This window comes from Petromyzon marinus, chromosome 68 (genome assembly GCF_048934315.1).
Source record: "Petromyzon marinus isolate PM22_M1 ecotype Great Lakes invasive population chromosome 68, UKy_Petmar_22M1.pri1.0, whole genome shotgun sequence".
Taxonomy (NCBI): Eukaryota; Metazoa; Chordata; class Hyperoartia; order Petromyzontiformes; family Petromyzontidae; genus Petromyzon; species Petromyzon marinus.
The window spans coordinates 7,058,410-7,086,143 of NC_133734.1; the positions used below are offsets into that span (position 1 = coordinate 7,058,410).

The 27,734-nt window shown below is 50.3% G+C and overlaps 2 protein-coding genes and 2 long non-coding RNA genes across 7 annotated transcripts in view; 2 read left to right on the plus strand and 2 right to left on the minus strand.

The window, feature by feature from the left end:
• Positions 1 to 852: 852 nt before the first annotated feature.
• LOC116956937 (uncharacterized) lies at positions 853 to 11,645 on the minus strand. Of its 3 annotated transcripts, none has more exons than XM_076054879.1 (3): positions 11,388 to 11,645; positions 8,297 to 8,353; positions 853 to 5,026 (listed from the first exon to the last, which is right to left on the minus strand). In XM_076054879.1, the coding sequence occupies exon 3, from the start codon at positions 4,996 to 4,998 to the stop codon at positions 3,835 to 3,837; it is 1,164 nt and encodes a 387-aa protein (XP_075910994.1). In that variant the 5' UTR covers positions 4,999 to 5,026; positions 8,297 to 8,353; positions 11,388 to 11,645; the 3' UTR covers positions 853 to 3,834. The 3 variants fall into 3 exon arrangements, with proteins under 3 accessions (XP_075910994.1, XP_075910993.1, XP_075910992.1); XM_076054878.1 differs by having other exon boundaries at positions 11,283 to 11,396; XM_076054877.1 differs by having other exon boundaries at positions 11,325 to 11,395.
• On the plus strand, positions 11,645 to 15,834 carry LOC142906644 (uncharacterized). The gene is made up of 2 exons (XR_012930412.1): positions 11,645 to 11,728; positions 12,834 to 15,834. It is a non-coding gene; the product is annotated as an uncharacterized LOC142906644 (long non-coding RNA).
• LOC142906643 (uncharacterized) lies at positions 14,315 to 18,485 on the minus strand. 2 transcript variants are annotated; one of them, XR_012930410.1, is made up of 2 exons: positions 18,094 to 18,485; positions 14,315 to 15,840 (listed from the first exon to the last, which is right to left on the minus strand). It is a non-coding gene; the product is annotated as an uncharacterized LOC142906643 (long non-coding RNA). The 2 variants fall into 2 exon arrangements; XR_012930411.1 differs by lacking the exon at positions 18,094 to 18,485 and adding an exon at positions 17,788 to 18,087.
• A 3,525-nt stretch (positions 18,486 to 22,010) lies between these two features.
• Positions 22,011 to 27,734, plus strand: part of LOC116937240 (uncharacterized) — a 78,974-nt gene continuing 73,250 nt past the window's right edge. The window contains exons 1-4 of the mRNA XM_076054936.1: positions 22,011 to 22,180; positions 22,230 to 22,519; positions 22,605 to 22,705; positions 26,057 to 26,149. Of these exons, the coding sequence (XP_075911051.1) occupies positions 22,011 to 22,180; positions 22,230 to 22,519; positions 22,605 to 22,705; positions 26,057 to 26,149 (654 nt within the window). The remainder of the gene's footprint in view (positions 22,181 to 22,229; positions 22,520 to 22,604; positions 22,706 to 26,056; positions 26,150 to 27,734) is intronic.

The following is a 27,734-nucleotide window of genomic DNA, read 5'->3' on the forward strand; positions in this document are numbered from 1 at the left end:
GTACAACATACTATTGCGCCATTCAAAATGAGTAGGCCATTGCATGCTGGCGTCTCGGTGAAAATGTAGCAAATTCTAAATATTACATACAAACTCCACAACTGAGATGCCACATCAACCATCGCCCCCTACTGACAGGCTCTTGTCCACATGCAGGCTGGTGCAGGGTCACCACATTGTGCCACACAGGGGCAGCTGCTACTTGGGGGTGCTCTTCCAGTTTTTGAGACGAGAAACGATACAAAACTCCGAGTTGTAGAGGCGATTAAGCAAGCACCATATAAATGCAATTATGACAACATAGTGAATGCTTGGGAGCTTATAGGCTCTCGCTCCTGGTTAGAGATCTACCCAACCCACAGGTCAACAAAGACTGGCTGCTCTTACCCTTGTTGTATATGTTGGGTATTGAAAATTTAATGAAAATAATACAAATTAAATGAAATTTAACGAAACATGTAATTATCCGAAATTATGTTAATTTATGTAATTATCTGCATACATAATTCGAGTGATAACCGTATTCATTTATGCAATTGCATGCGATTATGCTAATGCAAGCCGTTATGATAATTAGGCCCTGCCTCACTGACGAGGGTAGTATTATCAATCGGGATCATACAATTAATCGTATGAAGTTATGCAGGTGTGCTGTAAGTATGCCAGATTAAGCTCGGCTTCGTTGTCTAGGTTCGTATTATCGATCGGTATAATACAATTATTTTCGCTTAACATTTACTGAATATGTCTTAGTGTGTTTATGTCAGGTCTCCAATTCAAATCGCACCGCAGGATACAGTTCTTATAATTAAGATTATTGTGCATGAACTTAGGAAGGCACCACGCAGACACTTCTTGTATTAAGCAATTTTAATTTCTAAACAAAACCTTAACACTCTAATATGCGAACTCTTATGCTTGGAATTGTCAGAGTACTCCTGGAAATGTTCCCCTCATTGATCCATACATTTAACCCTCAATGATCACGTTTGTTAACTGGGTAACAGAACAATCGATTATTCCTCAGAGTACGTGAGCACACACTGCAATAAGAGCAAAAAGTCCTTAAAAATTCATGCATCGATATTCATACGAAGGAAATAAACATGTCCCGAAGGCAACATCAGTTATCAATTAATTCATTGGCAAGATTATGCAATTAACGAAAACGAATGAGTAAAATACTTCCAAACAATCGTATTCATGTAACTTGACGGGCAGCAATGCTTTTCACGATCAGCTGATATTTAACACACCACCTTGGAATGGCAACCCTTCTTGAAACACAAAGATAACTTTTAGGAACAATTTTATTTGTCCCGATATGCGTGTTGTATGTCTTCTTTGCCATTGTTCAATTCTTTGCATAAAGCAGACACCGAGGTTGGGCATCCCTTGTATGAAAAATGTGTTTAATCCCTGCGGAGCGGTGAGGGTGTGTGTATCATACGGACAGTTTGTCACTCCCTCTTTCACACGGGCATCCACAGTTCTGTCCACAGCTGGGTGGAAGAGTCGGCACGATGCTCGCCGTCAGTGCGCGATGATCCCGTCGTCAGATAGCGCCCGCAGCTTGTCCGCTGGCAGGTGACACCCTTGCTTGGTGGCACTGGTGGTGCTGCTGCACGCTCTCTCCTTTTTCTCATGGGCGGCTGGTCAGGCTCTTTCCCCTGCTGGATGAGCCGAGTCGGCACAATGCTTGTCTGCTGGCAGCTGACACCCTTGTTTGGTGGCGCTGCTGCGCACTCTCTCCGGCTCCGTCTCTCTGGCGGTGTTGATTGCGCTTGCAGCTGGTTCTCTGCGATGCTGGCTTGGTCGATGCTTGGCGCTTTCCGCCCTTTCTCGACGTTGATGGCTTGACGTTGTAGAACTCTATGGTGACTGATCGCCCTTGGTGGATGCTGTTATCTTCGGGGGTTGGTCATCTTCGGTAGCTGATGGTCGTCTTCTGCCGCCGGTAGCTGTGATGCAATGTATGGCCCGTGTCTCTTTTTATGCCCAAATTTCTTCCTCTGCTCGCCTGCTCACAAAGGACCGGAACTTCCTTTGATCTTGCTCTGTGTTGGGGGGGGGTGTGCGTGTGTGTGTGTTCTGATTTATTAAGCCATCTGTGTCTCTCCTTGGCTTGATTACTGTCGCCCTCAAGCCATCTTTTCATCCGTGGAACACAGATGCCCCTCCTGCAATAAAAGCTCTCTGTGAGAGTCATTTCCCTCGCTCTGGGCGTTAATTCTTTGCAATCCCGTGCTGCTGGAAGACAAAGACGGTTGGGAGGCTCTTTTCCTATGGGATACAGTTTATCTTGGTTGTCTAAGTTTGACCTATTTCGCCTCATCTCTTCTGGATAACCCTCGGTGTAATACTGCATAATTATTTGGTTTGTTTCCCAATATTTGTGATTTAACATTATCATCACCACGTATTTCTTAGGGTTTATTAATTTCGTCCCACCCCCGTCTGTATCCGGGGATCCATGCTGTAAACTAGAGTATTTTTTTGATGTCCTGAGTTTGAGGTATAACTAAGTTTCGGTTAAGCTTCTTGACTGCTGGAATTCATTTCTTTGGTTTTTGTAAAGTCACGTAAACGGCAAGATCTAATATAATTTAAGGTGAATAACGTTAGTATCAATATTATGTATGATAATAACCCACTATGTACATTGTAGTCTGGTTTCTTTTTATCGTAATGTGTAGATTCCTGTGTCAGCTTATTCTTGTTGCCGAGTTTTTTCATATTTCGTCTGATGTATATGTGTTTGTTCTATTTTATTGGGGTGATGAGATGTCTCCTCAAGGCCTGGCTCCTTCCTTTGCAGTCGGATGTTGCCTTTGTCTATCTTGGTGGGAGTCGTGGTCTCTCCCTTTGTGGTTTTATTACTACCCCATGTGGCTACGAGACAAGGCGGCCGGTAGGCTTCCTCTATGGAATCCTTTTCTCTCAGTTACGTGATCCACCCATCTCGCTCCATCTCCCCTGGGTGACCCCTGGCTTAACTCTTATAATCATTATTTGGTTTATGTTTTTCCAAGTTAGTGATTTAACATTATCATCACCACGTATTTCCTAGGGTTTTATTAACTTTCGTCCCCCCGTCTGTATCCGGGGATCCGTGCTGTCATGCTTGAGTTATGATTTTATTTTTTGATGTCCTGAGTTTTAGAGGTATAACTAAGTTTCAGTTTTGTTTGACTGCTGGAATTCATATTCCTTGGTTTTTGTAAGGTCACATAGATGGCAAGAGGTAATATAATTTAAGGTGAATAACATTAGTGTTAATATGACATGAGAAGTGATAAACCACTATGGAGATTATAGTCTGGTGTTGTTTTTCGTAGTGAGTGTGTTGATAGTCTATGATGTCGACTTTTGTCGCTAAATTCTGAACTTTAACCGTTGTATTAAGAGCAATGAAAGGGAAAATTATTTTAGAATTCGCCTGTGCTCGTGGTGCCTGGTTGTCTGTGCTCTTAAAAAGGGGGCCTTTGAAGTCATGTAGATTTCCCCCCGAGTCTCATTAGTAATCCCCCCCCCATTTTCCTCTTTGTTTTGGGTTGTATTACCTTTTATGGCTTATCTCCGGCGGCCTGTTGTGTGTAAGAATGGCGGCTGCTGTGAGGGAGGGGGGTTGTTCACCTTACCCCCTCTGGCCTCCAAGCAACACCACGATTAAATATATTTTTGGCAAAATCATTCTTAATATCAAAAATGGAAAAAGGCCTATATATACAACACCCTGCAGGTTGAACGAAGGAATTGAGTGTTCAACTTCACATTCTTGTTATTCAAGGCCTGTGACAAAGGTGCATCTATTGGAGCGACATCGTCTCAAGTTTACACATCTACTGGGTCTCCATTTGACTTTGTATTGTCTCGGAGGAAGTCCACCCACACCTCCACTTCCACAAACTGCTGGGAGTTGCCTCGCTCTGCCTCGCAGTCAGAATTCTCCTCCTGCTTCACGTTGCCTCCATCAATGTGAAGGTCCGATTTTGGAGTTGAATCTTCATCTTCACATTTTACCTTCACTTCTTCTTTCTTCACCATCACTTCTTCACATTTCACCTTCACCTCTTCAAATTCCACCTTGATACCTTTAAAAGTGTCCAAGCTGGGATTTTCTTCCGGCTCTTGTTTCATGAGGGATGGGCTCATTGCGGGACTTTGACTTTCACAAGCTGATTTCAGACTCCACTCCTTGTGGATCTTCTGATGCTTGTGTGTTCTCTGGTGTACTTGAAGATTTGATGAAAGTGTAAAAGCCTTCCCGCACGGAGTGCACTTGAAGGGTTTCTCTCCCGTGTGTGTTCTCTGGTGTGCTACAAGAGCAGACGACTGTGCATACCCCTTCCCACACACACTGCACTTGAAGGGTTTCTCTCCCGTGTGTGTTCTCTGGTGTGCTACAAGAGGAGATGACTGTGCAAACGCCTTCCCACACACACTGCACTTGAAGGGTTTCTCTCCCGTGTGTGTTCTCTGGTGTGCTACAAGAGCAGATGACTGTGCATACGCCTTCCCACACACACTGCACTTGAAGGGTTTCTCTCCCGTGTGTGTTCTCTGGTGTGCTACAAGAGCAGAGGGATGTGCAAACGCCTTCCCACACACACTGCACTTGAAGGGTTTCTCTCCCGTGTGTGTTCTCTGGTGTATTAGAAGATTATATGAATATGCAAATGCCTTCCCGCACAGAGTGCACCTGAAGGGTTTCTCTCCTGTGTGAGTTCTCTGGTGTGTTACAAGATTATATGAATCTGAAAATGCCTTCCCACACACACTGCACTTGAAAGGTTTCTCTCCTGTGTGTGTTCTCTGGTGTTTTTTAAGAGCAGATGACTGTGAAAATGCCTTGTCACATACAGTGCACTTGAAGGGTTTATCTCCTGTGTGTGTTCTCTGGTGCCGTGTCAAATTTCCAGGATGATCCGTGCTGTTTGCACGCTGGTCCCATTGTTGCCTTTTTGCACCGAGCCGCGCCGAGTGCCTTTGCTCCATCAGACCAATTCTGCAGAGGAAGCGACAGCTGCGGACAGAAAAAAAGGATATCCACACCATCTACACGTCAGTATCGATGCACAGAGGAATGCATATATAGACAGTCACACGTGACTTACACGTCTATACTTATTCATATATTCATGATATAGTGAAAAAGTGTCCCAAATTCATCACACGGGCTGTTATGGCACACAATGAGAAGGGAAATGGTCACAAACGTGCCTGGAAGCCCTAGTATCTTCAAAATGAATGTTAACCCAAAACTCTGAGCACACAATTTCGGCTGTCTGGCTTCAAAAGGAATATTTATGAAAGCTAAATTCAGCTGACATAGCAAAGGGTGTTGAAAATAATACTATTTGTGTTATGCACAAATGTATAAATTAATGTTCAATCGCAACTTAGAGGTGTGAAGCCAGGCACAGATGTCCTTGAATGCTGGGATGAACAGTTCCGACTTCAGCTGCACATGTGCTGTGAAAACTTCCTGACCCCATTCTTACAAAGAGTTCCAGAGGAAAACCAAAAACTACTGTTTTGATATAACCTCTATGCGCAATAGAGTTAATAGACTTTACTGCAAATACAAACTTGACAATGTCACACACTCAGAGATGGAGCCAGGATTTTCAGGTCAGGAGGGCAACCCCTCCAGCAATGAAAACTGATAGGAGTTGTTAGTAAGGAGTTGTTAGCAAGGAGTTGTTAGTAAGGGCTTGTCTCTTGCTTTGTATTCGACGCGTGTGATCGGTATACGCAACTACGCACAATTCTGTGAGTCGCTTGTAACTGCATTGCCGTTACTTATTGCTAATTAGGGACTCGGACTGTTGTCCCATCATCTCATAGAGCCCCTGGCACATAATAATACGTTTAGCATACTTCCCGACATGCAACAAACTTGAAATTTGGCATGTGCGTAGTTTCAAGACTACACAATGCAAAAATGAAAAAAATAGACTGTTGTGTGTTTTTTTTGGGGGGGGCGGGGGGCGCAATGCATATATTTTGGACGGCAAGTGAGCTATGACGTCACATCTGTCATGTCACCCGCGTGCGTAAGAGTAACGCAGTGTGCCTGCTGATGTCACGCATCAACCCCCCCCAACCCCCTGCGCGTAAAGTGCCATACAAATGTGTTGCAGGTCTAAGGCGTTCTTTGCGCAGCATTGCTTTATTATTTTAGTCGTTTACTGCCGTACGCACCCTGAAAGTTGTGTGTGTCTGCAGCAAGCGCGTGTATGCGTACCTATGGGTACCTATGGACGCACGCACGTGTGTGTGGGGTGGCGACCCGAGTTCGATTCCCGCTCACGGCCACCACCGGTGACGATTATTTTAACCAGTCCTGGGCCTCCTCTAGGTCGACTCAGCCTCCAACGAGTTACTGGTGTGGTGTGTGAACATCGCCACTGGGGGGACAAAGGCGGCCGGGCGTGGTGCTGGCCACCACCCCCCCGTGTGCCGTGCCGGCTTTCATAGGTGCTCGCTAACAGCACTTGCCCCCTACAGTCTCACAGGCTACACGGGGGATCTTTGTCTTTATCCTGCGTGTGGGGGGGGGGGGGCAGCGACTGCATAGCGATTCGCATGCTGCACTACGAACCCGGCGACACGAGTTTAATTCCCGCTCACGGCCACCACCGATGATGATTATTTGAACCGGTCCTGGGCCTTCCCTAGGTCAACGCAGCCTCAAACGAGTAACTGGTGTGGTGTGTGAACATCGCCACTGGGGAGACAAAAGCGGCCGGGTGTGGTGGATCCAAGTCCAGGGCGAAGCCGGGTAGTAAAGCTAGTCTATATATATAAAGGGAAATTTGTGAATGTGTCTGTTCGAAATGTTTAGCGTACTTCCCAACATGCAACAAACTTGAAATTTGGCATGTGGGTAGCTTCCAGACTACACAATGCAAAAAGTATAAAAATAGACTTTTGTATTTTGGGGGGGTGGGTGCTATAATGGATATATTTTGCACGCAAGTGAGCGGTGAAGTTACATCTGTGATATCACCTGCATGCGGCAGCGTTACGAAAGTGTGCCTGCTGACGTCATGCTTCCCCCCCCCCAACACTCCGCGTATTTGGGGGGGGGGGGGGAAATGACCATGAAGTGTGTGATGTCAACTCGCAACACACCTGAGTTCAGCGCTCTGCAAACATTACCCCTACCATATGGCTCTTCGTGCGCCGTACTTCAAGAGCTGTTCACAGCGTGCCAGGAGATTTTTGGTGGCATTTCGGTCCTGGCCAATGTAGCCATTGGCTTCTCGGTTTTTCAATACATATCCGTGCGAAATACGGGTACAACTGCTATCTTAAATATGAAGCAGAAATGGCATCTATTTGTTTGCGTGAAGCAGCAAACACTCTCCAAGGCTGATATCTGGCGTCATGAAATTTTCACAGCTTATGCTATCTGGAATTTCTAAGCGAACGCCACTATTTTCAGCTCGCTACGTCATTCCCTTCCTGAGTGGTCAAAATCGACCTAAGGAAAAAGTGGGTTAAGGTTGAATTTTCTTGAGTGAAAACATCCGATTTAGGTAATTTAATTTGTTTCTGCTTTTTAATTTCTTGCATCAATACTCTTTGGTTCTATTCGGTAAAGTCACGTCGGTAAAAAATAAAACAAAAATCACGACGTTTCAGCCACAACACTTTACCGAATAGAACCAAAGAGTATGGATCCTTGCAGTCACGAAAGCTTTAAATCTAGAATTCTTGCATCAAATTTTTTCAGGGTTTTTAAGTGAAATAAGGGAATATGAAATTAATCCAAGACAAGAATCCAAGTTCCGGGCGAAGCCGGGTAGTGAAGCAAGTTACTAATAAACCCCAATGATCCGATGTAAATGAGGAATTTCAATCGGATCGTTGGGGGGGCACGTGCCACCCCACCCCTACTTGTTCCGCCACTGTAACGCACTGGCATGGTTCACAGGTGGTGATGTGTCCAGACCCACGCATGGCCACCTTCACCTGCTCAGTATTAATGCTTCTTGACTCTACTAAGCAATTCATTGAGGATCAATCAACACAGCTGAGGCTGCGTGTCTCTCTCTCTCCCCGTGGTTGCTTGGATGTCCCTCCGGATCCCCCGGTTTCCCCTCCACATGTAGAGAGTGAACACCACCACGCGTCCAGAGTGAACACCGCCACGCGTCCAGAGTGAACACCGCCACGCGTCCAGAGTGAACACTGCCACGCGTCCAGAGTGAACACCACCATGCGTCCAGAGTGAACACCGCCACGCGTCTAGAGTGAACACCGCCATGCTGTTGACAAGCCCCACCTTGTTGTTGTGGACCGGTCGTTGTTGTTGTGAGCAGGTAGCTCAGGTGGGCTTGGCCTGGTAAAATAAAATAAAAACTGCGTGAATATTTAAACAAAGTTTCAAAGTAGTGAGCCAGGTCAAGAAAAAATAAACTTAAGCAAAAGCCGTGCGGCTAGGGCCCCCGTGCGGCTAGGGCCCCCCGTGCGGCTAGGGCCCCCCGTGCGGCTAGGGCCCCCCGTGCGGCTAGGGCCCCCCGTGCGGCTAGGGCCCCCCGTGCGGCTAGGGCCCCCCGTGCGGCTAGGGCCCCCCGTGCGGCTAGGGCCCCCCGTGCGGCTAGGGCCCCCCGTGCGGCTAGGGCCCCCCGTGCGGCTAGGGCCCCCCGTGCGGCTAGGGCCCCCCGTGCGGCTAGGGCCCCCCGTGCGGCTAGGGCCCCCCGTGCGGCTAGGGCCCCCCGTGCGGCTAGGGCCCCCCGTGCGGCTAGGGCCCCCCGTGCGGCTAGGGCCCCCCGTGCGGCTAGGGCCCCCCGTGCGGCTAGGGCCCCCCGTGCGGCTAGGGCCCCCCGTGCGGCTAGGGCCCCCCGTGCGGCTAGGGCCCCCCGTGCGGCTAGGGCCCCCCGTGCGGCTAGGGCCCCCCGTGCGGCTAGGGCCCCCCGTGCGGCTAGGGCCCCCCGTGCGGCTAGGGCCCCCCGTGCGGCTAGGGCCCCCCGTGCGGCTAGGGCCCCCCGTGCGGCTAGGGCCCCCCGTGCGGCTAGGGCCCCCCGTGCGGCTAGGGCCCCCCGTGCGGCTAGGGCCCCCCGTGCGGCTAGGGCCCCCCGTGCGGCTAGGGCCCCCCGTGCGGCTAGGGCCCCCCGTGCGGCTAGGGCCCCCCGTGCGGCTAGGGCCCCCCGTGCGGCTAGGGCCCCCCGTGCGGCTAGGGCCCCCCGTGCGGCTAGGGCCCCCCGTGCGGCTAGGGCCCCCCGTGCGGCTAGGGCCCCCCGTGCGGCTAGGGCCCCCCGTGCGGCTAGGGCCCCCCGTGCGGCTAGGGCCCCCCGTGCGGCTAGGGCCCCCCGTGCGGCTAGGGCCCCCCGTGCGGCTAGGGCCCCCCGTGCGGCTAGGGCCCCCCGTGCGGCTAGGGCCCCCCGTGCGGCTAGGGCCCCCCGTGCGGCTAGGGCCCCCCGTGCGGCTAGGGCCCCCCGTGCGGCTAGGGCCCCCCGTGCGGCTAGGGCCCCCCGTGCGGCTAGGGCCCCCCGTGCGGCTAGGGCCCCCCGTGCGGCTAGGGCCCCCCGTGCGGCTAGGGCCCCCCGTGCGGCTAGGGCCCCCCGTGCGGCTAGGGCCCCCCGTGCGGCTAGGGCCCCCCGTGCGGCTAGGGCCCCCCGTGCGGCTAGGGCCCCCCGTGCGGCTAGGGCCCCCCGTGCGGCTAGGGCCCCCCGTGCGGCTAGGGCCCCCCGTGCGGCTAGGGCCCCCCGTGCGGCTAGGGCCCCCCGTGCGGCTAGGGCCCCCCGTGCGGCTAGGGCCCCCCGTGCGGCTAGGGCCCCCCGTGCGGCTAGGGCCCCCCGTGCGGCTAGGGCCCCCCGTGCGGCTAGGGCCCCCCGTGCGGCTAGGGCCCCCCGTGCGGCTAGGGCCCCCCGTGCGGCTAGGGCCCCCCGTGCGGCTAGGGCCCCCCGTGCGGCTAGGGCCCCCCGTGCGGCTAGGGCCCCCCGTGCGGCTAGGGCCCCCCGTGCGGCTAGGGCCCCCCGTGCGGCTAGGGCCCCCCGTGCGGCTAGGGCCCCCCGTGCGGCTAGGGCCCCCCGTGCGGCTAGGGCCCCCCGTGCGGCTAGGGCCCCCCGTGCGGCTAGGGCCCCCCGTGCGGCTAGGGCCCCCCGTGCGGCTAGGGCCCCCCGTGCGGCTAGGGCCCCCCGTGCGGCTAGGGCCCCCCGTGCGGCTAGGGCCCCCCGTGCGGCTAGGGCCCCCCGTGCGGCTAGGGCCCCCCGTGCGGCTAGGGCCCCCCGTGCGGCTAGGGCCCCCCGTGCGGCTAGGGCCCCCCGTGCGGCTAGGGCCCCCCGTGCGGCTAGGGCCCCCCGTGCGGCTAGGGCCCCCCGTGCGGCTAGGGCCCCCCGTGCGGCTAGGGCCCCCCGTGCGGCTAGGGCCCCCCGTGCGGCTAGGGCCCCCCGTGCGGCTAGGGCCCCCCGTGCGGCTAGGGCCCCCCGTGCGGCTAGGGCCCCCCGTGCGGCTAGGGCCCCCCGTGCGGCTAGGGCCCCCCGTGCGGCTAGGGCCCCCCGTGCGGCTAGGGCCCCCCGTGCGGCTAGGGCCCCCCGTGCGGCTAGGGCCCCCCGTGCGGCTAGGGCCCCCCGTGCGGCTAGGGCCCCCCGTGCGGCTAGGGCCCCCCGTGCGGCTAGGGCCCCCCGTGCGGCTAGGGCCCCCCGTGCGGCTAGGGCCCCCCGTGCGGCTAGGGCCCCCCGTGCGGCTAGGGCCCCCCGTGCGGCTAGGGCCCCCCGTGCGGCTAGGGCCCCCCGTGCGGCTAGGGCCCCCCGTGCGGCTAGGGCCCCCCGTGCGGCTAGGGCCCCCCGTGCGGCTAGGGCCCCCCGTGCGGCTAGGGCCCCCCGTGCGGCTAGGGCCCCCCGTGCGGCTAGGGCCCCCCGTGCGGCTAGGGCCCCCCGTGCGGCTAGGGCCCCCCGTGCGGCTAGGGCCCCCCGTGCGGCTAGGGCCCCCCGTGCGGCTAGGGCCCCCCGTGCGGCTAGGGCCCCCCGTGCGGCTAGGGCCCCCCGTGCGGCTAGGGCCCCCCGTGCGGCTAGGGCCCCCCGTGCGGCTAGGGCCCCCCGTGCGGCTAGGGCCCCCCGTGCGGCTAGGGCCCCCCGTGCGGCTAGGGCCCCCCGTGCGGCTAGGGCCCCCCGTGCGGCTAGGGCCCCCCGTGTTATTCCAACCAGGACATCGCTTCAATGATCGCTGCTATTCAATTGACGTCCCTACAAGAGAGCAAGGCTCTACCTCGGTAAGCAACAACCACAATCACCATAACCACCACGACAACCGCGATGAGAATTTCTCACCTCGGATTTCAGTGCATGCGCGGAGCAGCAGCTTCCTATTACCTCGCGACGTTAGTCGGAAGCAGCAGGTGACATGACATCACTTCCGGAATACGATACACTTACCTCCAACGAGCGGATCTGTAACGTAAATAAATTATGCTAATGAGCCCGGCCCAAATGTGCAGGGATGGGGCTCATTAACATAATGTCACGAACACATTATGTTAATGAGCCGCCAATCACCGAGCGTCGTCTTGCCCTAAAGATTGGCACTAGAACAGATATCGGCAGCGGCGGAGCGGAAGTTATGTCACGCTCAAATGCTTGGTTGTCGGGAGTGGGTGACGTGACGTCACTAGCGAGGCACACCTCCCACCGGCGTGACGCTGAGGTCATGCTGAGCGGGACGTCAGAGCAGGGTCAAAGTTCAAGTTTCTTTACGGAAGTAGAGCGGCAGTGTCGTGGTGAGCGCGCTGCGTTACGCACCCGACCACCAGAGTTCAATTCCCGCTCGTGGCCTTAACCAGTGACGATTTTCTGAACCGGCCTCCCCTACGTCGACTCAGCCTCAAACGAGTACCCGGTGCGGTGTGTAAACATCGGCACTAGGGAGACAAAGGCGGCCGGGCGTGGTGCCGTCCCACCCTTTATAGGTGCTCGCTAACAGCACTTGCCCCTAGTCTAAGGCTATACAGGGGATCTTTGTCTTAGGTGCTCACTAACAGCACTTGCCCCTAAAGTCTGTTAAGGCTATACAGGGGAACTTTGTCTGTGTTGTGCTCACTAACAGCACTTTCCCCGACATTCTGTCCAGGCTATACGGGGGATCTTTGTCTTTGTGTTGGGTGCAAGTTTGAGTGGCGTGTAGCCGTGGGAGTTGAACGGGCGCCTGTTGCTGACAGTCGTTGTCTACGGTTGGATAGATGCTGATAGACACAGACAGACAAGACAGGCGGACAGACAAGAGGAACACAGAGACAGATAGAGACGACAGAGAGACACAGGCAGAGAGAGAGACGCACAGAGGCAAACAGAGACACAGACGGACAGAGAGATGTTGAATCGAACAAACTTAACTCGCTCCATTGAAAGATTCCTCGATCTTTGCCCATCTCCGGAAGTCGTTCAAGTTTCTATTCATTTCTTTTAATTTTGGTACAGCCCTGTGAGCCATTCGGTGTGTACGTGTAAGCAATGTGTGATGTCGATGTACACAGATATGAAACAGATCAGCAGACAAGACGCATTTAATCTTCTTTGGTTCTTCTGGTAAAGTCACGTAGGTAGAAAACATAAAATCACGTTTCGATCGCAACACAAGCGGTCGTCCTCAGGCGAAATAATCCAGACATTGTCGCGGCAGAAGAAACAGTCACGTGAGCTATGGCACGTGACATAGATAAGGTGCGCCCCCCCCCCCCCACCGTGGATCGCCCCACTCAGCTGAGCATTGTTTTAATGCGGTGGGTTCATGCGAAATAGATTTCTGTAAGACGAAGGTACTTTGAAAACAGTGCACAACTTCATCCATCTGTGACCAACGCTGCATATTCCGTCGTTTTCATGCAGGGAGTGCTGCAAACCTACATGCCCCCCGCATGAACGATGGAGGCACAGGGACAGACGTTCGATCACGTTGGAGTCGATCTGCGGACGGCAGTCTTCTCGCACGGCCAGCTATGTCGCCTTATCTCGATCCCGCAATCCCAACCAGGTGAAAGTCCGCATCGAATCGAATCTCCGGCAAGGCCACCTACTTAACGACGAGAGAAAATTAACACGAAATGTCGTTTTCAATTAAGTCTTCCAGATGTAATTAAAAAAATAATACAATTCAAAGTTGTTTCATTTTAAAACTTCAAAACAGAGCATCGGGTAGTTGCGTGGATACGTCGTTCGTGTGCAATTTTTTTTGTGACTTTCCTGGCCGAAGGCCGTAAATGGTTGTGAGGGGTGCCGCAGGCGGTCCGGCTTGCTTCAGCCCATGGTTGTGAACATCCAGACGTTAATCAGCAAGGACCATTTCTTGTCCTAGTTAGCCAACATACAAGACGTCATGCAAAATTCTAATGAGTGTTGTTGTGGAGAATGTATCTACTAGATGTGCTCTGCCTTGTAACCGAATACAAATTTGTACCAAAATGCATTTAAAATGTGCTCTTAAAATTACCACCCTGCTATGAAGCAGATCAGCAGACACGACATCTTTCATTTATCGATCTCTCAAGAAAACAAAGGAATGTTTTACACAAACTATAACTAGCACAGCCTTCTGGGAGTGCATCATTGATTCAGTGCAAGCCACCTGTTGAAACTTATGGGTGTACAGCGTCTCAAGAGCAGCCGGGCTTGCTTTAACCATGGTTATGAACATCCAGATGTTAATCAGCAAGGAGCATTTCTAGTCCTAGTTCGACAAAATTTACGTCAACACGTAATACAAAATTATAATTCGTGTTGTAGAGAATGTACCTCCTATACGTGTAACTATTGAGTGGTATGCCTTGTAACTGATGAATGATCCGAGTGTGCTCCCCATTTCAAAGACTGAGTTGCTCCAGAGGCACACGCTTGCTGAAAACACAAAAATACCCTTTCACCTGTATCACAAGCGCAACGGGTCTCACCCAAGTTATCTGTACAGGTTACTTCCAAAACACACACTTTGTCCTAACATTACTTATTCAATGTTTGACCCTTATAGACAATGTTACATGTACGCACACAATCAGACAAGTATTAATTCTAAATTATTGACAGGCATAACAAAATTGAATTACTGCACTGCAATATACTGCATCAGGTTATATCGCATTAAGAAGCTATTTTTCTTCTTTGGTTCTTTCGGTAAAGTCACGTAGAATGAGAATAAAATAATAAATTAATAAAATAATAATTAAATTCTCACGACGTTTCGGCCACAACACAAGTGGCCTTCATCAGGTGAAGGGACGAGACTGTCTGGAGGACAGCGCTGGAGCGAACACAGCCAAGCTCAGACCGCGACCTTTAAGCTGTGTGAGAAGAAACAGAGCGCCTTGACAAAGGAATTAGCATAAAAATTAGCATTTAATTGTTAAAGTCAAAGCCTACACATCCAGAGGCACCTAGTACAAATCAAACAGGATAATTTAGCATTGAAATAGCTGAGTGATTAGCTTGTGACTGGTCACAGAAATGGCTATGTTAAAGTCAAAGCCTACATATCCACAGAGGCACCTAGTATAAGCTATTTTAAAAAAAATACACCGTCTGCTTGACAGTGTATGTACAACATACTATTGCACCATTCTAAATAAGTAGGCCATTGCATGCTGGCGTCTCGGTCAAAATTGAGCAAATTCTAAACATTACCTACAAATTCCACAACTGAGATGCCATATCAACCATCGGCCCCTACCGACAGGCTCTTGTCCACATGCAGGCCAGTGCAGGGCCACCACCTTGTGCCACACAGGGGCAGCTGCTACTTGGGGATGCTCTTCGAGTGTTTGAGACTAGATACGATACAAAACTCTGAATTGCTGAGGCGATTTAGCAAGCACCATATAAATGCAATTGATAACATAGTGAATGCTTGGGAGTTTATTGGACCTCGATTCTGGTTAGAGATCTACTCAGCCCACAGGTCCACAAAGACTGGCCGCTCTTACCCTGCAGGTTGAACCTAGGAATTGAGTGTTCAACTTCACATTCTTGTCATTCAAGGCCTGTGACAAAAGTGCATCTATTGGCGCGACATCGTCCCAAGCTTACAAATCTACCGGGTCTCCATTTGACTTTGTGTTGTCTCGGAGGAAGTCCACCCACACCTCCACTTCCACAAACTGCTGGGAGTTGCCGAGCTCTGCCTCACGGTGAGAATTCTCCTCCTGCTTCACGTTGTCTCCATCGATGTGAAGGTCCGATTTTGGAGTTGAATCTTCAGCTTCACATTTCACCTTCACCTCTTCACATTTCACCTTGATACCTTTAAAAGTGTCCAAGCTGGGATTTTCTTCCGGTTCTTGTTTCATGAGGGATGGGCTCATTGCGGCACTTTGACTTTCACAAGCTGATTTCAGACTCCACTCCTTGTGGATATTCTGATGCTTGTGTGTTCTCTGGTGTCTTTGAAGAATTGGTGAAAGTGCAAACGCTTTCCCGCACGGAGTGCACTTGAAGGGTTTCTCTCCCGTGTGTGTTCTCTGGTGTCTTTGAAGATTATATGAAACTGAAAACGCCTTCCCACACGGAGTGCACTTGAAGGGTTTCTCTCCTGTGTGTGTTCTCTGGTGTGTTACAAGAGTTGATGACTGTGAAAATGCCTTCCCACACACAGTGCACCTGAAGGGTTTCTCTCCTGTGTGTTCTTTGGTGTGTTACAAGATGATATGAATCTGAAAACGCCTTCTCACACACACTGCACTTGAATGTTTTTTCTCCTGTGTGAGTTCTCTGGTGCCGTGTCAAATTTCCAGTATGATCCATGCTGTATGCACGCTGGTCGCATTGCTGCCTTTTTGCACCGAGCTGCGCCGAGTGCCTTTGCTCCATCAGACCAATTCTGCAGAGGAAGCGACAGAGGAAGCGACAGCTGCAGACAGAAAAAAAAATCCACACCATCTACACGTCATTATCGATGCACAGAGGAATGCATATACAGTCACACATGACTTACATGTCTATACTTATTCATATATTCATGATATAGTGAAAAAGTGTCCCAAATTCATCACACGGACTGTGATTGCACACAATGAAAGGGCAAATTGTCACAAATATGCCTGGAAGCGCTAGTATCTTCAAAATGAATGTTAACCCAAAACTCCTAGCACACAATTTCGGCTGTCTGGCTTCAAAAGGAATATTTATGAAAGCTAAATTCAGCTGACATAGCAAAGGGTGGTGAAAATAATTATATTTGTGTTATGCAGAAATGCATAAATTAATGTTCAATTGCAACTTAGAGATGTGAAGCCAGGCTAAGATTTCCTTGAATGCTGGGATGAACAGTTCCGACTTTAGCTGCACGTGTGCTGCGATAACTTCCTGACTCCATTCTTACGAAGAGTTCCAGAGGAAAACAAAAATAAACTACTGTTTTTATATAACCTCCATACTCAATAGCGTTAATAGACTTTACTGCAAATACAAACTTGACACTGTCACACACTCAGAGGCGGAGCCAGGATTTTCAGGTAGGGGGGGGGCAACCCGTCCAGCAATGAAAAATGATAGGAGTTGTTAGTAAGGAGTTGTTAGTAAGGAGTTGTTAGTAAGTAAGGACTTGTCCCTTGCTTTGAATTCGACGCATGTGATTGGCATCGCGCTCACTGAAGGTATTTGCCTTCAGGGAAGTCGTGAACTGTATACGCAACTGCGCACAATTCTGAGTCGCTTGTAACTGCTTTGCCGTTACTTATTGCCAATTATGGACTCGGACTGTTGTCCTCTCCTAGAGTCCCTGGCACGTAATAATATGCCACACGGTGGCAGTGGGGGGTCGCAAAATGCTGATTTATCTATATATTAAAGGGAAATGTGTGGATACGTGTCTGTTCGAAATGTTTAGCACACTTCCCAACGTGCCACACACTTGAAATTTGTCATGTGGGTATGTTCCATACTGTACACAATGTAAAAAGTATAAAAAATATACTTTTGCATTTGGGGGGGGGGGGGGGGAAATGACCATTAAGTGTCTGGCGTCAACCCGCAACACACCTGAGTTAAGCGCTCTGCAATACTTAGAGCTGTTAACAGCGTGCCGGGATATTTTAGGTGGCACTTCACTCCTGGCCGATGAAGCCATTGGCTTCTCGGAGTTCAATACATATCCTCCGTGCGAAGAACGGGTATAACTGCTATATAAATATGAAGCAGAACATTACATCTGTTTGTGTGAAGCAGCAAAACCTCTCCAACGCTGAGCTCTGGCGTCATGAAATTTTTTACAGCTTATGCCGTCTGGAATTTCTAAGTGAACGCGACTATTTTCAGCTCGCCACGTCATTCCCTTCCCGAGTGGCCAAAATCGACCTCACGTAGAAGTGGGTCAAGGTTGAATTTCCTTCAGTGAAAACATCCGATTTAGTTAAATTGATTTGTTTCGGCTTTTTTATTTCTTTCAAGCATAATTTTTTCAGGGTTTTTCAGTGAAATGAGGGAATATGAAATTAATCCAAGACAACAATCCAAGTCCCGTGCGAAGCCGGGTAGACCCAATGATCCAATGGAAATTAGGGATTTCGATCGTATCGTTGGGGGGACAGGTGCCACCCCACCCCACCCCCACTGGCTCCGCCACTGTCACGCACTGGCATGGTTCACAGGTGGTGGTGTGTCCAGACCCACGCCTGGCCACCTTCACCTGCTCAGTATTAAGGCTTCCTCACTCCACCAATGCATTGAGGATCAATAAACACAGCCGAGGCTGCGTGTCTCTCTCTCTCCCCGTGGTCGCGTGGATTTCCTTCCCGATCCCCCGGTTTCCCCTCTACATGTAGAGAATGAACACCGCCACGCTGTTGACAAGCCTCACCTGGTGTTGTGGGCAGGTTGCTTCTGAAAACAAAAGCGGTATAGCTGCTTATGCAGGCTTGGCCTGGTAAAAAAAAACTACGAATATTAAAAGATAATTGAAGCAAACGCGATCAGGCGAGGGCAGGTGGCAAGGCCCCGCGTTGTAAAGTTCCAATTTGAACATCACTTCCATGCTCGCTGCTACTCAATTGACATCCCTACGAGAGAGAGAAAGAGCGAGGCTCTACCTTGGTAAACCACCACCGACACAACAACAACCACAATCACCACAACCACCACCACAACCGCGATGAGAATCCTCCACCTCGGATTTCAGTGCACGGGCGGAGCGGAAACTTCCTGTTACCTCGCGACGTCACGCGACAGCAGGTGACATGACGTCACTTGCGGGGTCCGATAACACTCCCCTCCCACAACGAGCGTTTCTTTATATCCTTAGTTTTTTCGGTAAAGTCACGTTGAAGGGAAACAACAAAATAATAAAATATATATAAACAATAAAAAATTCTCACGACGTTTCGACCATAACTCAAACGGTCGTCTTCAGGTGTGTTGGTTTGCATAAATTTATTTTTAAACGGCGCATTTATTTATAAAAAACGTTAGCGCCACACGCAACGATTTGGCAGTTTATTTAGGACTAGTCCATCTATAACGATTTGGCAGTTTATTTAGGACTAGTCCATCTATAACGATTTGGTAGTTTATTTAGGACTAGTCCATCTATATAGACTAGTCCATCTATATATATTTAGGACTAGTCCATCTATATAGATGGACTAGTCCTAAATAAACTGCCATCTATATAGATGGACTAGTCCTAAATAAACTGCCAAATCGTTGCGCGTGGCGCTAACGTTTTTTTACAAATAAATAAATGTGCCGTTTAAAAATACATTTATGCAAACCAACACACCTGAAGACGACCGTTTGAGTTATGGTCGAAACGTCGTGAGAATTTTTTATTGTTTTATATATATTTTATTATTTTGTTGTTTCCCTTCAACGTGACTTTACCGAAAAAACTAAGAATATGAATTACTGCAGTCACGAAAGCTTTAAATCAAAATTTGAGCGTTTCTTTAATTAGATAAATTATGCTAATGAGATCGGCCCATACGTGGAGGGATGGGGCGTGGGTGCTGAACCCGTCGAAATAAACTCGCGACGGATTTCACGAATAAATTATGTTAATGAGCCACCAGTCACCGAGCGTAGCTTTGCCCAAATAAGGATTGGCACTGTAAGGCCGATCGGATGTGACGTCACGCTCAAGAGCGCGGTGGTCGGTAGTGGGTGACATGACGTCACTAGCGAGGCCCACCTCCCCCTGGCATTTGACGCTGATGAGGTCACGCTGAGCGGTGACGTCAGAGGGGTAGTCAGAGTGCAAGTTTGTTGACAAGGGTAGCGGCAGTGTCGTGGTGAGCGCGCTGTGCTGCGCTCCGCACCCTAATATGTCAGTTACTCCTGAGATATATGGAATTTTAATTGTTTTATCTCAGGGGTAACTGACAAATTAGCCCGTGTTTTGCAAAAGCAAAACATTACAGTAAGATTTGGTACAGTACACAAAATAAAAAAAACTAGTATCTTGCACTAAAGACGAATTACCTAAATTATCAACAGAAGGTGTATATCGGATTAATTGTTTATGTGGCAGATGCTATATTGGACAGACGGGACGTAACATCAGCATACGACTAAAAGAACACCAAAGAAATATTAAATTCTCAAACACAGCTGTCGGCAGTGGCGGAACATGCTTGCCAATAAGGACACTCAATTTATTTTGATAACGTTGAAGTGCTGTGTAAATCGAATTATTACTGGCAAAGACTAATTAGATAATCCATTGAAATTGAGAGAAATAGAAATAACCTTAATCACTCTGTCAGCTACAGACTTAGTGCAGCTTGGAAGCGTATTATTAAATAATACATATTACATTCCTTATAGGGGAAACACATACTAATTAGCTGATTACTAACGTAGCATATAATCACAACACACATTACAACTAATTACTAATCTACAACTCAATACTAATCATAACCATTGACTGATTACCAATCGATTATATAATTACAATACCCCCTCCCTCCGCCTCAAATCACTGCACCTGAATGAGTTCAATGATGACGTCACCCTGCTGCTCTATTTAAGACCGGGAGCAAGTGAGGGCTTTACCATTCTGGCGAATTGCCCAATGATGCTGGATGTAATTACCAGCGAAACGTCGTACTCAAACTGTAAATGTTGTGGATTCACTCTTCAACACACCGGTGGGCTAAAGTAGTGAACTATGTCTTTTGTCAACGTGACACTTTTTTTGCTGATTGCCCGTGTTGGGTGGTGGAGGGTTACGACACATTTATAAATAACGCGATCTAATTTCGATTTAAAGCTTTCGTGACTGCATGGATTCATCTTCTTGGTTATTTCGGTAAAGTCACGTAGAAGGGAAATAATAAAATAATAAAAATACAATTCTCACGACGTTTCGGCCACAACACAAGTAGCCGTCCTCAGGTGAAGCAACATAACTGTCCGAAAAACAGCCCTCCAGAATGTATTTTATTGTTTTATTTTTATTATTTTCCTTCTACGTGACTTTACCGAAAGAACCTAGAAGATGAACGCGATCTAACCCAAAAACCTTTATTATGAATAATATTAAATTTTGATTTAAAGCTTTCGTGACTGCAGTGATTCATATTCTTGGTTCTTTCGGTAAAGTCACGTTGAAGGGAAACAATAAAATATATATAAAACAATAAAATTCTCACCACGTTTCGACTGCAAAACAAGCAGCCATCATCATGCTTGTATATATATATATAACATAGTATGACTAAAGGCAATTGGGGAATGAGTTTCTTATTTAAAAAATACACATAAATGCAATTTTCCATTGGAAAAAAATCTAATTGTTGCAAAACATTGCTAAAAAGCTCTTATTTTGCTTGTCAATAAAGCAATTTCTGCGTCCCAGAATTGTACGAAAAACATACTTAAACATGGTCTGGAAGATCTGTATATACTGCACTAATGTTAACCCCTTGTCTCAATGAAGCCCCCCCGAGTCAAAAACAGTTGCATTTGAGCCACTGAGTTGAATGGTTTTCCAAAAAGGGCGGCCCTGTGCTCAAAATGACATTCTCTTTCATCGACTTTCATTGACAGATAAACGATTTTTGGGGATTGACTACTGAACAATCTAAAGGTCCACAGAGTCAGTTTTAACATTTCCTGATTGCAAAATATGTCGGCTACAAATTGAACCGAGGAGCCACCTGGAGACGAGACCCTGGACCCCAAGCCCCGACGTCCTTCTAAGGGCCGGGGCTCAGTGCGGTGCCAGAGGTCGAGAGGCTAGGACCCTGAGGTTCCCTCAGCCCGACGTCCTTCTGAGGGCCGGGTCTGGACGGGCCAGTGGTCAGAGACCCACCGGTGTCAGCGGTGGGTCAGCCTCCTTAGCTCCAGCCAGCCGGAGGGCTATAGGAGTAGGTCAGTGGCTAGGATAGATAGCCCGGAGGCTGTACCTCCACAGGTTGTGGGTGGAAGGGGCCATTACCCCTTCATGTTAAGTCCTAGTGAGTGTTGTTAAAGATATAAATAAAACGTGTTGCTTCCTACTACGACTCCATCTCCATACACGACTACTACAACTGGTGACAGAAGTGGCCGAATACTTCGCCGCCATGGAGACCAGACAGATGGCACTCACCAGGGCTTCGGATAAAGAGGCCGATGAAGAAACAGCTCCAGAGGGAGCCATGTCACCGCCGGAGGATGGTCCTTCCACGGGAGACCTACGACCTCCCCAGGCCACCAATGGACTCACCACCAGCGGAAGGGAGGCTCCAGTTGGCACATTCCCGCCTCGCCGACCTCCTGCATGCCGCCACTGCCATCCTTCACGAAATAACGCGGGCGGGTCCAGGAGGAAAAGCTGCGTGGCCGGGCCAGCGGGCGAGTGGCGTTCCCGCCATCGCCGCAGGAGTTCCCGCGCAAAATTTTGAACAAACAGCCGGGGGCGATGTTCCTTCCGCGCGGCGTTCCGTCACTACCGCCGAAAGCAGGGCTGGCGCGGCCGGAGGTGACGTCGCTTCCACCGGAAGTCACGGGCTCCCAGAACAACATGTCACTTCCACCCGGAGCACCCGCCAATTGGACACGGCCGCATAATCAGCTACGCGACCACCGTTTTTGGAGGACATGCCGACGTCCGACGCTCCCACGAACGCCGCAGCCGCTGCAGGAGAAGAGTCAACGAGTTGGGAGCCGGCGCTCCAACAACACTTGCCGGCGCTGCAGGTTTTCAAGCCAAAGGGTGGTAACTGGGCGGCTTTTTCACGGCGCTTCATCTCCAACAGTGAGACGGCTGGGTGGACGGAGGAGGTGGCACTCTGATGAGATTCCCCTCGCCTTCTGAAGTGCGCTGCTGGCGCTGGCCAAGGCTGCCTACCCTCGCATGGACGATGAGGGCATCGACGCCATAGTACTGGAGAAGCTTCTGACGCTGGCTCGTGAGCTGCACATTGCCGTTCACGTTACGGACGAAGACGGTCTCTCCTCTCTGCGCGCTGCAAGATATCTGCACACGGAACTGCTCCTCCAACACGACAAGCCAGTGGCGGCATGCACTGCACACAGGGACATTCCGGTGGGAGAGGCCCTGGACAACCAGGCCTTCGCATCACATTACACCTCGAGCTTGAGGGCGGGTGACCGGCCTCGCCAGGGCGAGTCACGACGGGGGAGACACGCTTCCCCGTGGACCGGGGGCCGCGTCACGTGCTACAACTGCAGACAACAAGGACATCTGGCTGTCCGGCTCCTCGACGATGCGCTCCGGGCCACCCGCCATCGTCTACCCGCCCATCTGCAGCTTCACAGGGGCCACATCGCGAGTCGCGATGCACCGCGCATTCGGCCCCTGCCCGCATCTCATACCCCTCACTCGGTTACGTCGTTCGTCCGTGTTACGTTGGCAGTTTGGGACTGGAATGTCGTACACCCTGAACGGCCACTCCATCCGGGTCAATGGTCGGAATTGGCCCATAGGGTTGTCGCTGCGACCACGGGTTCTTCCGTTATCATCGGCGCCATTGCAGGGATTGAATTTCGGTTACTGGTTGATACGGGGGCATCGGCATCCATTATTTCTGACCTCATCTACAATGTGCTGCCCCAGACGTGTCGATCACTGACCCCTGTTGCTGTTTCTTGTTTTGCTGCGAACGGGGGTTCTCTGGGAATAATTGGTCAAATTAATGCCCAAATTTGTATTGGCGATATTAAATTGACGGGTCCCATTTTGGTTTCTAATACCCTTGCCGTTCCATGTTTGTTGGGCAATGATTTCCTCCGTAAAATGCCCATTAAAATCATGATCGACAAGGGCTGTATTGAGCTTCCATCGGGCCGCCGTATGTCGTTCCTACCTTCGCTCACCCGGTTACGCACGGCCTGTGCGACAGTTCAGGCAATGGCGTCACAGACGGTTCGGATTCCGCCGGGCACACAAATGCTTGTACTGCTTCGGCTGCGTAAGCCACTCGAACCGGGGGGGGGGGGGGGGGGGGGTGGGCGTATGGAATTTTGCTGGCTCCATCCAATACCGCGGTATGGGGATTGGAGCTGGTGGGCGCACAGACACTTGTGCCTAGTACGAGCCAACCTTTCATCCAGGTGTTGAATAAGGGGTTGCGAACGAGGGTCGTGCCCCAGGGAGCCGTGATTGCTCACGCGTCACTAGCGCTCCACGGTGACTTTGTTGTGGGCCATGTGGATGATGCGCCTCGGTCCAACACGCATTCTGACCTCGATGACGGTTGGATGGATTACCCTTTGTTCTGCACCTGGTGAACTTTCCGATTCCCAGCAATCCCAATTATGCGCGTTGCTCCGTGAATTTTCCGATGTTTTCAGTAAACACATTTGATATCGGACGCACTACCCTGCTGAACCAACACATTGATACGGGTGATTCCTCTTCCATTCGGCAGAATCCGTTTCCGTTAAGCCCGGCTGAGCAGGAACATTTCTGGTTGACCGTCAACGACATGCTGGCCGCGGACATCATTTCTCCATCCACCAGCCCCTGGGAGGCCCTGATTGTACTTGTAAAAAAGATATGATGGCAGTTTGCGGTTTTGCGTTGACTTTCGTAAACTTAACAAAATTTCGCTGGCAGATGCATATCCACTTCCTCGGATGGACGAGTCTCTAGATGCCTTGGCGGGGGCGTGGTACTTTTCCACCTTGGATCTTTTGTCCGGATTTTGGCAACTGCCCTTGAACGAGGCGTCCAAACCTAAGACCGCATTCCGTACGCCACAAGGTCTTTTTGAATTTAATCGGTTGCCCATGGGTTTGCACTCGGCCCCAGCGATGTTCCAGAGACTCATGGAGCTGGTCCTCGCTGGGCTCCAGTGGGACTCATGTTTCATCTATCTCAACGATGTGATTGTTTTCAGTCGTACATTCGAGGGACACTTGGATAGGTTGCGGGCTGTGTTTGTCAAGATGCGTGTTGCTAACCTCAACTTTAAACCCCAAAAGTGTTTTCTATTGCGTGAATCGGTGCGGTACCTCGGACACATTGTGAGCCGTACGGGCATTGCCACCGATCCTGAAAAAAACAATTGCGTCAGAACATGGGCGACGCCTACGTCTGTACTCAGATCCCGTGACAATGCATGCCTGTATCAAAATCGGCATTAATTAATTCGCTACTTTAAAGCAATTAAAATTTTTGTATGGACGCCTTATTATTTATACATATTTGTGTAGGTCAAAAACGCCGCGGTCCCTAAACTCTCGAATCGCGTCGCCCAAGAAGCAGGCGCGAGGTGCCTCAGGCACGCACGCGCCGCGTGAACGACTTCCAGAAGTAATCATTGAATTAAAACTTTGGTTCTTTCGGTGAAGTAACGTAGACAACATAATAGAATAAGAGACAACACGCGAGTCGGCGTTGATGTGGGAGCAGGCGCCGCATCATTGACGCACTTCTCGACCGTGAGTTAAACGAAGTTGTTAATAAAACCGTTGTTTAAAAAAAAACACTTTTTAAAGGAGTTTATTTAGTCGCCTGCACACTCTACAAGGTAAGCGGCACACAGTAGTAGTGTAGTGCCGTGAATTCACTCGGACGACAACCGTCTCTTTTTCCGCCGTCACTTTTATTCCGTACACACAGTAATTCTCTTCGCGCTCCGCCAACTCGGACACTGAGTTGCTTCAGCATCGTCCGTGCATCCCCTTCCACACACAGTGGTTCATCCTCTATCTCTTCACACAGCGTCTCTTCCACACACAGTGGTTCTTCTTCTAACTCCTCACACACAGTATCGCCGCTATCTCCTCACACGCAGTGACTTCCCTTCCACACACAGTGGTTCTTCTTCTCTCTAGTCACACACAGTGACTCCATTTATCTATTCACACACAGTGACTCTATCTATCTCCGCTAACGCTAACTCTCCCTATCGCTATTTACTGTCTTTGGGTTTGGCTCTCTATCTATTCTTCCCTAACATTGCCAGCTGTCCTCTTCGCGTCTCTCCACCTCTCGCCAACAACTGCCCAGCAACAACTCTCTCTCCGTTCAAATCACCTCGCGTTTTATCCCCTTTCGCATTAGCCTTAATTAATTGCCACGTGGCTCGCTGGCCGTTTTCCGCCAGCTCGCACCTGTCCCCTCCGTCAGACATCGAGACGCCACCACTTAACACTAACAGCCTCTCGACCAATCACAGCCCTCGTGCCACGACTCCCTTAATTACTTCGGGTTGTTTACGCCACCCGTGACTCGACCACCTGTTCGACCTCATGTGACCCGTTCTCCTTGTCTGTCTGTATGTACTGTATGTGGCCAATTACTATGCGTATTGTTTACTCCACTACAGTAGTATTGTAAGCACCGAGCAGGAGAGGCCAGGTGGTTAATGAGAGGCGTGACAGGTAGCTAAATGATGATTTATGGGAAGGCGCGTGCGGAGCGAGGCGTGGTCACGTGGGGGGAGATTGAGGGCGGGGAGCGTCGTAGACAGTGTAGGGGGGGGGGACGCCCCGCGCCGTCTCGCTGGGCACGCGGGCCACGAGGCTGTTACGGTGGCTCGGCTGGGCACCGCGTGGAGGACGCCGTGGTTCTTGTTCCCTCGTTGAATTCGTCTTCAAGTACCGATCACCAGCTGGTGCATGTGGCTTACCAGCTCCTCAAGGTGGACTACCAGCTGGTCCATGTGGCTTAGCAGCTCGTCAAGGTGGACTACCAGCTGGTCCATGTGGCTTACCAGCTCCTCAAGGTGGACTACCAGCTGGTTCATGTGGCTTACCAGCTCCTCAAGGTGAGCTAACAGCTCATTCGGTGGAATTTTTTTGTCAAACACAAAGTTACAAGGCCTGTCTTGTGTTTAGAGTTAGTAATAGCTAGACTCGGAGAACGTCGCTTTTTAAGTATAACATTTAAGATATTTTAAACGCAAAATTCTCAGATTGTTTGTCATTGTATTGAGGCGAGGAGGAAGAGGGATGAAGTTTAATATCGTGCGTAAATCTTGATTTGAAGCTTTCGTGACTGCGTCAACACGTGTTTTGATTGTGGCCTGCGTGGTGATTATTGGCAGCCTGTGTGTAGTTTAGACGAGTCCGTGCTCGTTGAATATTAATTTTTTACGAGGTGTAAAGATGACAATTTGTCAATACAAAAGAGGGTTAGGGTTTGGGTAAGGGTTAGGGTTTAGGGGTTTGGGTTATAGGGTTAGGGTTATAGGTTTATGGTTGGGAGTTAGGGGTTAGGTTTGGGGGTTAGGGTTATAGGGTTAGGGGTTAGAGTTAGAACTTAGGCTTATGGTTAGGGGTTAGGTTTAGGGTTAAGGGTTAGAGGTTAGGAGTTAGAGGGTTAGTTAGGGTTAGGGGTTAGGGGGTTAGAGGGTTGGGGTTTAGCGGGTTAGGGTTAGAGGTTAGGGTTAAGGGTTTAGGTTTAGGGTTTAGGGGTTAGGGTTTAGGGTTAGAGCAAGGGTTAAGGGTTAGGGTTAGAGGATAAGCGTTAGAGGGTTAGGGTTAGGGGATAGGGTTAGGGGGTTAGGGTTAAGGTTTGGGTTAGAGGTTATGGTTAGAGGGTTATGGTTAGAGGGTTATGGTTAGAGGGTTATTGGTTAGAGGGTTATGGTTAGAGGGTTAGGGTTAGAGGGTTAGGGTTAGGGGTAGAGCAAGCACTTAGGGGTTAGGGTTTAGGGGTTAGGGTTTGAGGTTAGGGGTTAGGGTTTTAGGATTAGGGTCTTAGGGTTAGAAGGGTTAGGGTTTAGGGTTAGAGGGTTAGGGTTAGGGGGTTAGAGGGTTAGAGGGTTAGGGTTAGAGGGTTAGGGGGTAAGGGGGTTAGGGTGTTCGGGTGTTAGGGTTAGAGGGTTAGGGTTATAGGGTTAGGGTTATAGGGTTATGGTTAGAGGGTTATGGTTAGAGGGTTATGGTTAGAGGGTTATGGTTAGAGGGTTAGGTTAGAGGGTTAGGGTTAGAGGGTTAGGGTTAGAGGGTTAGGGGTTAGAGGGGTTAGGGTAAGGGGGTTATAGCGTTAGATGGTTAGGGTTGGAGGGTTAGGGTGAGGGTTATGGTTAGGGTTGAGGGGTTTAGGGTTAGGGTTTAGGGTAAGGTTTTAGGAATTAGGGTGTTAGGGTTAGAAGGGTTAGGGTTTAGGGTTAGGGTTAGAGGGTTAGGGTTAGAGTGTTAGAGGGTTAGGGTTAGAGGGTTAGAGGGTTAGGGTTAGAGGGTTTAGGGTTAGTGGGTTAGGGCTAGAGGGTTAGGGTGTTCGGGTTTTAGGGTTAGGGTTAGAGGGTTAGGGTTATAGGCTTAGGGTTAGAGGGGTTAAGGTTAGAGGGTTAGGATTAGATAGTTAGGGTTAGAGGGTTAGGGTTAGAGGGTTAGGGTTAGAGGGTT